The 14,039-nt window shown below is 44.9% G+C and overlaps 1 protein-coding gene across 2 annotated transcripts in view; it reads left to right on the plus strand.

Moving 5' to 3' along the window:
- Positions 1-6: 6 nt before the first annotated feature.
- The window catches only part of WDFY1 (WD repeat and FYVE domain containing 1), a 44,679-nt gene continuing 30,646 nt past the window's right edge, over positions 7-14,039 (plus strand). For both annotated transcript variants that reach the window (XM_029933700.1, XM_029933701.1), the window contains exon 1: positions 7-178. In XM_029933700.1, the coding sequence (XP_029789560.1) occupies positions 42-178 (137 nt within the window). In that variant the 5' untranslated portion in view covers positions 7-41. The remainder of the gene's footprint in view (positions 179-14,039) is intronic.

Consider the following 14,039-nt stretch of genomic DNA (forward strand, 5'->3'; position numbering starts at 1 on the left):
GCCCGGGAGGCCGCCGCTGCCGCCGCCGGCGCCGTGCGAACATGGCGGCCGAGATCCACTCCAGGCCGCAGAGCAGCCGCCCGGTGCTGCTGAGCAAGATCGAGGGGCACCAGGACGCCGTCACGGCCGCGCTTCTCATCCCCAAAGAGGACGGCGTCATCACGGCCAGCGAGGACAGGTAGGATCGTGCGCCGGCCGCGGCGCGACGGGGGCGGCCCGGACCCTTGCCGGCGCCTGGGTGTGGGGGCCGTGGGGTCGGCGGCCTCGTCCCTCTCCGGGAGGGGGCGTCCTCGGCTCCCGGGACTTATCCGCGCCCCTCGGGTCTGTACCCCTCTAGCTCGGGACCACGGTCTCACCGCCTCCGCCAGCGGGGGACTTCCTCGCGCCGTCCCATTGCGCCCTTCCAGCCGGGGACCCCTGCCCCACTGCACCCCTTCAGTCAGTGACCCCCACCCCCACCGCGCCATTCTAGCGCAGGATCCACGCCTCTTCCACTCGGGACCCCGGACCCACCGCGCCCATTTTAGCCAGGGACTCCCTCCCACCGCGTCCCTCCAGCGGAGTAACCCCTTCCCGTCGCGCCCCGTAGGTGACCCCCACCGCGCCTGTCTAGCCCGGGACCCTGCGTCTCCTTTCTGGGGTTTTGCTTGCCCCTCGAAAGCGTCGCGACCTCTGGGAGGGGTTTCTCGGCCCTCCTCTGAGCCAGGAGCCCTGACAGCAGGTGACCTCGGATCCTGGTGCGAAGGATTCTCTTCTCAGCGAATCTCCAGGAGCGCTCACTCTCTCCCTTCTGCTTCACTCTGGGGTTGACAACTCTTTTCACACCAGGCCAGGTCGCTAGATCAGTTCTTTTTTTTTTTTTTTACAGCTGCTGGGACCATTTTTCCTTTATTAAAAGACACTTATCTTTTAAAAGGTTGGGTGCTTTTATTTTAAAGGAAAATTTATTTTCCGCTATGAAGGGAAGCCCCAGTGTAACCTACCGTGAAGAATTAAGTCAATAACTGAAGTATGTTATTCTATGTGCACCTGAAGTCATCTATCTCGTTCTTGCACTAACACAACTTGCATTGACAAATGCCCTCCACACTTTTGGGAAACGCTGATCTGATGCGATGTTGTCATTTTACCCAAGAGGAAATTGAGGCCGTAGGAAAGCCCCAGAGATACTGCTGAAGCCAGAAATGCAACCAGGACTCCTTTTGCTCTGTCCAGGACTGTGCGAGTAGATTGGAAAGAGATGGGTTGCTTTAAAACTTTAGTGTTTTTAAGACCCTAAGAGTTTAGAAGGTTTGTGCCTTCACTGTGGGAATTTGGAGGAAATGACTGATGTTTGCCGAGTGAAACTGTATTTCCTTGCTATAGTGAGTGCTCTTAAAATGGAGCTATTCCAGAAGTCAGAAGGCCTTCTGGAAGATGGAAGGTCCTGCTCTTCCCTTAGAGCTGACAGCTTTTTGTAGTCCTTTCTTTTGAAGTAAGTGACATTTCAGGGCCTGTCCTGGGCACAGGAAACCTGAAGCCCCCTGGGTTGCCTAGTTGACCTTTGTATTTTGCTTTTCAGTCTGTTTATTATGAGCAGGCAGAAGCCTCTCCTGGCGCATATACACATAGCCGACCTAAAGGAGATGGGGATTGATTGGAAAGACCTGGGTGTTGCTATGCAGAAGCATCAGGGGTGGGAGAGGGGACTGTGTGAGCTGCAGGGAGACAAAGGAAATGTGAAAAAAAAGGCAAAGGGCACAAGAATGATATTTGCATGATATCGACTTAGATGCAGACAACATTCATAAAACCTAGCTATCTTATTCAGTAAGATATCTTAATCCGTGACTCATGCATGTTGGGTAAATAGCTGAATATTTGAGATTACTGGCCAGGAGCAGTGCCGATAATGTTTTATGAAAAGTGATTACTTAGCTGCTCCGGGACTGAAATGTTCTGGGGGAGCCTTAGATCAGCTCTTTTTTTTTTTTTTTTTTTTTTTTTTTTTAATTTGCGCCCAGCGAGGCCTTTGCTGATGACTGGACCAGGTGAAGGTTAGAGCCTTGTGTTTCTGATTTGTGTTTCAGGCTTTGGAGCATTCTTGAAGGTAGGACATTTCTTAGCAGGTGCCTTTATGAGATTTGTGAAAGCACGTGGCTGTGGGTTTTTGTTTTTGGATGTGGGGGGTGTGTCTTTACAGTGTCATAAATACGTGTCCTGCTCTTCAATCATTCATGCATTCATATATTTAGAAATACCGTACCTGTTGAGTACCCGGCTCTGGGGAATACAGCAGGAATCAAAGTCACAGAACCTGCCCTCCTAACTTCTGGTTCATTGATTTTTACGGCCCTTGACCTGATGGAATGAGCATATTGAGGAACCAGAACACTGACGGCCCTTATTTATCAAACAAGTGTTATTTAGACACTGTGTGCTGGACCTGTGGGATAGAAATACCAGTGATGCCAAAAATATCTATTTCCAAAGGGTTGGACAGACTCCTGGAGAAATGCCCTGTGCTCTCGGATTCCAGGGTGTTGGGGAGACACAGAGGAAAGCATGTCCCTGAGGGCCAGGGTTCAAGGAAAGCCTCCTAGAGCAGATGTCACTGGATAGAGGAGTGGTTCTTGTGAAGGGAGGAGGACGCATATCCCTTGTTCCAGGCAGGAGGAGAGAATAGGAGGGAATAAAGGACCATTGTCACTTGTAGGTGACCAGAGCAAAGGGAGGATGAGTGGCCGTGGCAGGAGAGTACTGAGAGCTGGGAGGTCCCAGTGTCCTGTTTTGGAAGGGCCTTCCTTGTGTGCCCCTATTTGGAACTTGACCTTAGTTTGCAGTTAATGAGGAAGATTTCAAAGCAAGGGGCATGATCAGAATTTGTACATGGGAAATAACATCTAACTAACCTTTTAAAGGTCCCTTCTCTCTGGGTGGGGAGGGGGAGAGGGAAAGAAACCACAAGGATTGATGGAGGGAGAGGTTTGGGAGATGGGCTAGATGGGTGAAGCATGTTAAGGGCACTTGTGATGAGCACTGGGTCTTGTATGCAAGTGGTGAATGTCTAAATTTTACTGCTGAGGCCAATGTTGTGCTGTATGTTAACAAACTAAAATTTAAATTAAAAAGAAAAAAGTCCCTCTCTCTGTTGGTAGAGAATTGAACCCATGGATATGGCCGTCTAGTCCTCACATCTCCCCATGAGGTGGGGTAGCACAGTCCCTTCTCTCATCAGTAGCTCCAAAATTCAATATATTCTCAAAGTCAAAAGTGGTTTTTGTTTGTTTGTTTGTAAACAGGGCCTGAAAGCTCACTGGTGCTCCTACTTGACTTGACTGGATGAGACTGTTTGTAATCTCGATCTATCCCATGTGGTGTGAGCGTTCATTTGTTTTCCTGGGGAAACAGCAGTGCGCATCCCTTACAGGTGTTGTCCCAAGCCCCGCTGGGAGCCTTCTAAAACACCTGGTGTGTGCATCCCATTGCAGTGCGCCTCTGACTGTTTAGGAAACTGGTTCTCCATCAGGGGTGACTTTGCCCCACAGGGCACATTTGGCAATATCTGGAGACATTTTCGTTGTCACGACGGTAGGAGGGTGTGGCTGGCATCTGGTGCGCAGGGGCCAGCGATGCTGTGCCACATCCAATAATACACGAGGCGGTACCTCGCAAAACTTCCCGGGACCCGATGTCGAGGTACCCTGGATTAGGCCTAATGTACTTCCTTATCTGGTCTCTTTAGACAGTGGTTCTCAACCTTGAGCACAGATCAGAATCAAATGGAGGGCTTGTTAAAACACGGACAGCCCGGCCCTACCCCAGGGATTCTGATTCAGCGAGGCTCTGGTGGGGCCCGAGAGTTTGCATTTCTTCCACGTTCCCAGTGATGTTTCTGCTGCTGGCCCAGGAACCCCACTTAGAGAACCACCGTTCTACCAGTTACTGGTCACGGTGCTTGCTTGTGTAGGCCCACGGGGAGGGAATGCTGTTTACACTTGGTCCTCTTTTCTGTCAGTTTCTGGGATGTATTTTTGCCTGGAGTCATTTGTTACATGCACGAGTTTCTTTCCCATTAAAGCCGAGCTGTGTGTGACAAAGCTAATGCCAACAGTCCCCTCAGAGTGTTAAACCGGCGTGGAATGCTGAGCTTAACTCCGTCATGCTGGAGTCACTGGTGGTGGTTCTGGCAGAAACCTTCAGGGTTACTGTGCCGCAAAGGGTCAACGGAAAGTGACCCTACTCTTTCGTGTGCATTCACGTAGATTTTGTTAGAGTAACAATTACCCTACTTCAGTTTACGGTTGTCTGAACTTCGGAACTGGCAGCGTTTGAGCATGCAAAATAGAAGAATGACGTGTGTGTGTAAAGTTGAAAAAGAAAAATTCTTCAGTGAATCAAGTCCGATCGTCTCTCTAGTCAGGAAACAGTAAAAGGAAAAGCAGTCACCTGAGCAGTGAGTTGCAGCCATCATTTTCCTGAGAGTGGAAACAGAATACGAGACTGCTTTCAGAAAAGACCTGAAATGTGGTGAGACAGCGAAAACCCATTCCCTGGACACATTGGCCTTTTGAACTTTTTTTTTTTTTTTTTTTTGCTGTGGACTGCGTCAAAAATTTAGACTCTGTTGAAGGATAGAATTAAAACACACACACACACACACACACACAAACCTTTATGATAAAGCTTTAGAAGTAAGTTAGGGTCCTGCGGTCTTTGATCTTGGAAAACAGTTTGGAAAGGAGCATGTTTCTGCTATTGCGTCAGGGGCCTGGAGGCCACGATCGATTTCTGCGAGAAGAAATGTTGCTTGGCCTAAGTCAAAGGCAGAGCTCGTGTGTTTTGAAATATTTTAGGATGTTGCGCTTAGGCCGGTTAACAATAGAAATGCCAGGAAACCAACTTTTAGCTATTTCTGGTGGCATCTTCTTTTCTGGTTATCATTCTACCAGCTGTTTAATACACATCTTTCCTTTGGTTTTTCAGTGTTATGCCTGGGAGAAAACCTGGCATAGCCGGAAGTCGCTAGCTCACACAGATAAGCAGGGCGTTAACTACTGTGTTTTTGTTGTCCTCCAGTGCTGAAAAGTAGACTCTTGATTTGTGTTAGAAAATAAAAGCAAGGAGTGAGAAGGGCGGAAGCATTCACCCCTCTCTTGTTAGAGTGGCCCTTCATTGTGACGCTCGTTTTCTTCTTCTAGTGTAGTTAAGAACAGATTGTGGATCCGGAATGCACAGGTTACTTATTCTTTCTGTGCCATAGTTTTCTCATCTGCAAAATGGGAATGGTATCTAACTCAGGGTTTTGTGAGATTTAGGTGATTGATATGCAAAATACAATGAACAGTGCCCAGCACAGAGAAAGCTGTTATTATATCCCATTTAATTATTTTAATCTCATTGAAAGCTAAAGATATCTGCTTAGTGTGTGTGTGTGTGTGTGTATGTATGTATGTAAATAAAATCGTTTTTCCTGTATGAATAGGGCCAATACTATTTTCAGAGAGACTTAACAAACCTAAGCTCTTGTAACTGTCTTTGAGTCATGCCTTCTCATCATTTCCATATTTGGTCATTTACAAGTCAGTCAGTCATTAGTTTTTCCTTATAAAATCTTTCCCCTGCTTTGTTTGGGGGCCCTAAGGTCACCCCGTGTTTTGTTGATTCACTAGGAGACAGTTGTCCTCAGGGCCATGATTTGTTACAGTGAAAGAACACAGCACAGAATTGGTAAAAGGCAAGGAATGGGGTGAAGCCCAGAGGAGATCAGAGAGCTCCCATGGGTCCTTGCCCTGTGGACTCACACAGGAAGTGCTCTAGCATTAGGACCGAATGCATAAAGTACTGTCTACCAGGCAGCTCATTAGAGACTCAGCCCCCACTGCTTTTATTGACGGCTGGCCATGTAGGCACCCTCTGCCTAGCACTTGACGGAATTCTAGACTCTCAGAAGGAAAGTGGGCATACAGCGGTCTCTCAGATGTTATCATGAGTGAAACACTCAACAGACCTGGAGGAAATAAAGCATGGAACAGAATTGTGAACCGAGCTATGCTTCTTAGTTCCTCAAACTGTGCTTCTCTGGGGTGAGTTTAACCTTGTGTTTTAAGACATCTAGGCTAGGGATAGAGTTTGAACTTCTGTTTCTTTGCAGAAAGCACTGCACAGCCCCTAAGTTGACTGCATCCTCCCTAGCTTTTTCTGATGGCTTTTAGTCCCCGTGATAGCACAGAGGTCACCAAAAAATCCTTTTGATGCTGAGTGAACAGATTGCAGCAGGAATGGTTCCTCAAGTGCAAAGGAAAACATCTGTAGGTAGAAAAGCAGCCATGCGCCTTGTGGAGAGGCGTTCTTCATCTGGGAGCTGGTGGGGTTGCCACACAGGTGCCCTTCCTCTGGGGATAGAAATCTGCCTGGGACAAAATCAGGAGTCCGAGAGTCATCTTCGTGAGCATTTGAATTCCTCCCCTGGAAAAGAAGATGGAAATTGAAAATTTTCTCAGCCAATCTAATTATCCTCAGTAAAAGGAAGCAAGGAAGCTGATTTCCCTGCCTTTCCATTTAGATAGTCAATTCAATAAAAATCTAGTGTTTTCCCCTTTGGTCACCAAAGGAGAAAGGCTTCTTTCTATAGCAGGAATGAAGAGGGCAGAGTTCAAGAGACTTGGCTGAAAGGAAACTGCTCTTTATTTGATAAAAGCAGATTGCATTGATGGCCACATCCTTTTCTTTCTCTTGCAGACTAACAGCCTAATGTTACTGAATGCGTGGGGACTACCAACCTTCAGCATTATCTGTGGCCCCTGAAAGTAGTCTGAGAAGGAAAAAATATCCTTCGCATTTGGGAACAGAGATGTTTGGTAGTTTGTCAAGATATACTATAGTATCAGCAGTCTTCAGAGTGACTGGAAAATCAGATTTCCTCAAAGTATTGTGAGAGTTTAAGAGAATTAGGCCTTGGGCTTAATTCGTAATTTGTAACAGCTATCCTCTGTATTTTGTGTTTTAATTGGTTAATTGAATAATCCTGGTATATCAGTTTTTGCTGTAAAGATGGTTGAATTGCTTTCATTGAGCTATTTGGAGATGATTAGGGTGTTTTTTTGTTTTTTGTTTTTTGTTTTTGAGAGCTTTCAAAAAAGATCTTGTTTTATAAAACGCTGCTGTGTGAGGTGAGACAGAATTTGGCCTTGTGATTTTGCCAAAGCCCTCATGTGCTCTTTGAATCTATTTATCAAAGCGTAGGCATGATTTTCAAGGTGATCGTGCTGGAAAATAAAGTGTATTGGATCCAGAGGTGTGTTCTCATGGAGTTTTAGGTGAAAAAATGATATTACTCACCAGCCCCCCAAGGTGCCTTCCGGTTCGAGAGCCAGGGCTTTTCACAAGGAAATCCATGCTTTGACTCTGTCTTGCCTTCCTCCTCTATTCTGACTTAAGCAGATGAGGCTTTATCGACTTGGTGACTTCCTAAACTGTATTTTTAACTTGCTTTTTATCAGCTCTTTGAGGGAATCAGAGGGAGCAGAAGAAAGTAAAGGAGCCTCTTTACCCAGTCTGATCATCAGGCGTATCTCTGAGAAGATCACAGACTAGTGTTCCTGGAATAAGTACTTCAGTCTTAACCAGACCTGTGGGTTTCAGTCTGCTTTTCATGCATCTGCTGTAGTGCGGTAAAAGACCATGCAGAATTATGATCCTTACTAGGAGGAAAAATATTGACTGATATTTAATTAAGAGTAATAACTTCATTTAGCTTTTACAGTAAGTTCTTTAGTTTCTTGGGATTCAAATTAACAACTGTGTCAAGTGCAGATCCTATATTTCAATTAAAAGTTGACGTGGACTTATTTGTTTATACAGTACGTTTAAATCCTTGGTACTCAGTACATGCCAAATGCTAGTTTTTGCTTTTAATTTTTAGGTAAGAATCCTATGTATTCGTAAAGGTATCTATTTTTGGAACAGGTAGCACGGTATCATTCATTATCGCTCTGAAACAAACCACTTTAGAATTTAGTGGCTTAAAACAGCAAGTAGGGGTGCCTGGGTGGCTCAGTCAATTGAGCGTCCGACTTTGGCTCAGGTCATGATCTCACAGACCGTGGGTTCGAGCCCCGCGTCGGGCTCTGTGCTGACCGCTCAGAGCCTGGAGCCTGCTTTGAATTCTGTGTGTCCCTCTCTCTGCCCCTCCCCTGCTCATGATCTGTCTCTCTTTGTCTTTCAAAAATAAATAAGTGTTAAAAAAATTTTTTTTAAAAATCGCAAGTAAAGTTGACCCTTCCTTGCACAACATGGCTTTGAGCTGTGCAGGGCCACTTATATGTGGCTTTTTCATAGTATGGTACTATCAGTTATTTTCCTTATGACTTTCTTAGCATTTTCTCTTTCTAGCTTCTTTTATTGTAAAAACACAGTATGTAATAAGATACACAAAATATGCCTTCATCGAGAGAGACTTTGTATTATGAATCACTGTTCCTATTTAGCACAGAAGTCAGTATTTCTTTGAACTAAGTGAGAGCTTTGAAGTTAGATGTGGACTTTTCCACAATCTGGATTTGTTTGGAGGTAAAAAAAAAAAGGAATTTAATGCTTCATGTTTCCTTATTGTTTAGGGGCTACTTCTTAGGCTGGAGGATAAAATGTGGAATTCTCTGAAAAGCCTTTATTTATTTTTTAATTTGTTTTACTTGTTATTTATCACATAAAGCTGGTTTGCATTGAATTATTTACGGTGGTAATGTTTTGGAATGTGAATTTTCATCCTCTGATAAAAGAGCAATGAAATTGGACAAAACAGCTGAAGAAATTGATGTTGGTTTGTTTGATTTTAGAACTTGGACTCTCCATCCTTCTGTCTCCCTAAGTATAAAATGGAGGTCTAGGCTATCATCTTTGCCATGAGGAGGTTGCATCATGTTCTCGACTCACAGTGGCCTTTCATGAATCCGAACGTGTGTCTAGAATATAGGAAGTATCTTTGCCACTGCAGTTCACTGCCGTGAACTTCTAAGGCCGGGACCCATGTTTATCGGGAGGCACGGCTTATTGATTACCCTGTATGTTTCAGCCCAGTGGCCCTGTGCCTTTTGGTGCCTTCTCCTTCCTGCCTTTCTGCATCTGATTCCTTTCCGGGGCTTGCCCCGTGCTCGCTGCTCCTGGGGAGTGACATTCTCAAGCTCTGTTCACCCAGCATCTCTAGACCCTGCGTCCCAGTCCAGGCCTCCTTATGAGCTCTGGGCATCCATGGCCCTCTGCACTGACCTCCCGGGCGCATCAGATCCCCGGCTAGACTCGGTGGGGGTGCGACACGCTCCAGACTTCAGGGCATCACCCACGGCATGAGTTCCTGTTGAGGACAGTATTGGTCTCAGAGGGAGAACCTTCCCTGAGGGATGACCAGAGCCCCTTAGGATCTGCCTTACGAAAGAAAGAGGAGTGGCTGCTCCCTACTGGAAGTTGCTCTGATTCTAGTGCCTGCACTTGACACTGGGGCTGCAGGAGCCCTCTGATTCCTCAGCCTTGTTTGCTCTTGATGGGAATGATTCAACAGACACATTCTTAAGGAGTGGACAGTCTTCACATTTAGGTGGCTGTCTTTTTTTTTAATGTTTCTTTAATGTTTTATTTTTGAGAGAGAAAGAGACAGGCAGACAGACCATGAGTGAGGGAGGCGTAGAGAGAGAGAGGGAGACACAGACTCTGAAGCCCCCCACCCCAGCCCAACAAGCTGCCGCAGGCCGTGGCTGTCTCACGGGTGTGTTCCTTCTCCTCTCCTCCTTGTCCTGCTCAGCTCAGTTACGGAAGTTAGGTCTGTCGTTTTACATTTTGCTTTAAAAAAAAAAAAAAGAACATTCCATAAACATTTCTCATGGATTCATAATCTTCGCAACTATTTTCAGTGACTCCGTCTGCATATTAATTCAATAGTTTGTCATGAACCCATGGTTTTCATAACTATTTGTAATGACGACGTGAGCTATTGAATTAATATGCCATGAACCCATTTCATTATTTAACATTTCCCCCAGTTTTTACTCCTTTGAATAATGCTCATAGCAACTTTTTTTAAATGTGTAATTCTTTTTTTTTTCCCTATGAACTAATGTTTTCAGAATCCATTGCCAAGCTAATCACTTTGTTGTCATTACTGTTGGTAGCAGTACTAGCAGCAGTGTTAGACGGAAATGGTGTTCTCACCGTATGGAACACATTCTTGCCAACGAGCTGGTCCTGATTCGCGGTGCTGACACAAAATTATGAGAACCCGAGAAACGGCATTTTATTATTGTTTTCAGTTGTTCATTTGCTTACTTCTGCATTTTTAAACACATGTCAGTTTGAAATATTTAAAATAAGAAAGTACAGTCCAACTCTGGCTTTTCGTTTGTGTAGAAAATAAGTAGACCGTCCACCTTGCTGACAAATGCTGGACAAATACAGTGTTGGTAGAGGTGTGCAGCCAGTGTGGTAATGCACGTGCCACACTTCTGTCTTTCATAGAAGTACCTTTTCTCATCTACCCGTGGAAAACGCTGCAGCTCTAAGTCCTGGCTTCTCTAACTAGGAGGGCAGAGGACATGGATGTAAGTACTGCTAGCATGGAGAAGTCTGAAAAAGTTCTATGTAAACTCTGAAAGAAATGACACATTTCCTTTCTAAGTACCTTTTGGAAAAATATCAGGCTATTGTTTTAAAATAACTTAAAAATAGAGCCTGGCGAAGATAAACTTGTTTCTAAGGTTTGGGTTTTAAGGAAAGACTTTTTTTTTTTCAGTGTGACATGGTCTTGGAATCTCAAAGAAAATCCATCACTAGAAAAATGGCTAGAATAAGCAGCAAGCCAAACATAAAATGAGTTTAGGTGAGTGGGTGTAAGCTTGTCACAATATGAAGGGAAAAGTTAAGCTGTTATATTTTAACTCAGTAGAGAAAGCGGGGTAGACATCCGTCTCAACAGACAATATTGTGGTTTTGGAGAAATAAAACCGTCTGATCTTGATACTCTGTGATTATATGGTCTCTTAATAACATCCTAGAGTTTTTAATACTTTTCTCCTATAAATGTTACCAAACTGCATTGTGTTACATATAACTTATTGAATAGATTTTACCTCCAGTTTATTGAATAGTAAATGTTCTTGGTCTGTGGAATATGTTGACTTTTTAAATAAACAGCCCACCTTAAGCTTGGTTTTGCATTCATTTGTTAAGCCAAGTGAGACATATTCTAAACACCATACAAAACAAATTCCTATATTAGTAGAATTTATGCAACTTTGTTTAATGCATAGGTTCTTGGGAGTGCTGCCGTATTAAGGGTTCAACTTAACATTGTCTTGATTTCATCTTGGAAGTGGGAGATTGTAGCAGTGTTGTGGAAGGAAGGGAAAGAGGATGGCTTGGAAAGAGAAGAGGCAGAGTTCCAGACAGAAGGTGTGACTACAAAGAGACCTTGTTAAGGTCAAGTGCCGATTTTGGAACTTGATTCCCAAGAAAGGATGGGCTTCTCTCAGCCTGGATATAATTGATTTTCAACTGAAACGTCTGTTGAGATCATTTAAGTCTTGCCAGGCTCCTAGTGAGTCAGCTGGGTGCAAACCAAATTGTAGTACTAACGTTAGTCCTTGGGGGAGATGATACTGCGTTTCAAAAATGCTGGTGTCTAGGGAGTTCCCATTTTGTCCTTGGCCTATTTTAAGTATCATTCTGAACTTCACAAAATTGAAATTAGACTTTTCCAGGCTATATGATTGGCTGGAAGAGATAACCTTTAGGGTTTCCCACTCACAGCTGCCTTCTCTGCCCTTGAGTATCAGTCTTCTCAGGAGAAGACATGAGAGAGAGCATGTGTCACTGAGTCCTTCTTTGAGCTGCCCATGCATCCGTGACCCATAGCCTTTGGAGTTGATTTGAAGGGTTTTAGAATGTGTCAGTATTCTATTCTTCTTTAGACCCTTAAAAAACCTAACCAGTAGCTAGCAGGTTTAACCCCTTTGTGGTCCTCGTGAATGAAGGCTGGTGAACTTGATGGGGCACCTCGTGACGCCCTGATCTCCCAGTGCCTTGGCTTTTCCTATCCCGCCTGTGGAACTGGAGCAGAACCCTTGAGTAGATTTAATGCTTATCAAGGAGTTGGTCTTCAACTTATTACAAGTCCTTTGGCTTCATCCCTTAGGTTGAACTTAAGTAATAAAATCTATCCATAAAGCATTCTGTAGTAAGTAACGGAATATAATCAACGAAACTTCCTGTTGTGTTAGTAGCTCAGGCCCAGGGATCAGCATTGATAAGTTTCTGTTGTTTTAGATGGCGGTGCCAGGCCCTGGTGGCCCCCGTGCGGCAGTACGCCACATAAACTCTGGAGAGAAAAGTCCTTGGGAGAGCGGTGAGGCTGCAGGGCTGAGGGCACACCTTGAACTCGGAGTACTTGGGGCACTTGAGGACGCCAGCTCCCTGGGACAGAGGTCTGGGTTGGGGAGCCAGAGGCACTAAGTGTGTCACGTGAACCCCATTGGAGACCGTCCGCTGCTGTTGGGCTCTCAGCACAGGGCAGCAGGACGCGTGGCTCCTTGGGAGCGTGGCTGCGGGTCCCCGTGTCTGGGGCGGGCCCACTGTGTCAGAGGCAAGAACCCACCAGGTGATGAGAGGAGCTGCTCCGTGGGTGAGTGATGACAGACGATGGTGGGCGTGCTGATAACAGAGCGAGGGCCGGCATCGTGTTTAGGCATTGCTTCTTCTAAACAAGCAAATAAGCAAAACTCTGCAACACCATTAGTACACCTGAAGAAATGGACAGTTATTTTAGTACCATCAAATATCTAGTCAGTGTTCAGATTTTCAGCTGCATAGGGCTACATGTCTATTTAACAGTTTGAGCGAGGATCCAAATAGGTCTGTGCATTGTGGTTGCTGGATATAGCTCTTAAACCTCTAATTATAGCCTGATCCTTCGGCTCTGTTTTTTTCCCCCATGCAAATTATTCATATAAGAAACTAGGTCATTGTACCCTTGCCTGCGATCTTGAGTTTTGCTGAGTGCACCCCTGGGGTGGTGTTTATGTTCCTCTGTATTTCCTGTAGATTGGTAGCTGGATCTAGAGGTTTGATCAGATGGATTTTTTACAACAAAATTGCTATCATACTGCTTTTATCAATTTTGTAGAGGGCTTTCACTTAACACTGTATTGCGAACATTTTCTGTGCCATTAGGTATTTTTCGTAACTTGATTTAAATGGCTCCAGACTACAAAGGTCAAATTTTTAAGTTCCGACATTTGGGAAAGAAGAAAGGTAATTGTGAACAGCAACGAAGAACTCACAAATTACAACAGAGTAGTTTAAATGTTACCTTGAAGAGTGTTAAATTTTGACGTAAGGTGTGGAATTACAAAATGTAAAAATTAAAGGTCTGCATGCTTTAGTCTTCTCTCTCTATCTCTCTTAATTTTGGTTGTGAACTTGAGCACTTTAGAACTTCTTTTCACAATACAGGTACCTCAAAAGAAAGTCTGCCTGATTATCTTGCCTTGTGAACCTTGTTCAGTGGTGCTCAGCTGAAAAGACTGTGTTTGATACTCTTCTTGGTGTCTCTTCAGACACAGTATGTTGGTACATGCTTGACTGCAAACGTCAGAAATAAGTCAGACTGACTGAAGCCACTTGAGGGTGTTTCTGGTAAGGATGCCGGGGTGTCTGCCTCGCAGAACCCCAGCCTAGGAAGACAGCTCTGTTTTGGGCATGAGGGACTCTCACCTGGGCCCTCTTCAGCTCGTTTCTCCTTTTAATAAGTTGACTTCAGACTTTTCCTTTTTTTGATGTGCAGCATTCTACAATCCAAATCACAGAACACATGACCAGAGACGGCAATGTCAACTGTTGGAGACACTGATCTATTTTTCTCCCTCTTTGTTTCTGATTTCTCAAGAGAGGAGCTGATAGATCCAGCTCGAGTCCGACGCCCATTTCTGGTCTAGCCGGTTGTGATCAGGGGCAGGATGGAGAGAAAGTTGGCCAAGGCTCCATTGTGACCAGTCTGCAGTGGCCGGAAGACAGGG

This window comes from Suricata suricatta, chromosome 3 (assembly GCF_006229205.1).
Source record: "Suricata suricatta isolate VVHF042 chromosome 3, meerkat_22Aug2017_6uvM2_HiC, whole genome shotgun sequence".
Lineage (NCBI taxonomy): Eukaryota > Metazoa > Chordata > Mammalia > Carnivora > Herpestidae > Suricata > Suricata suricatta.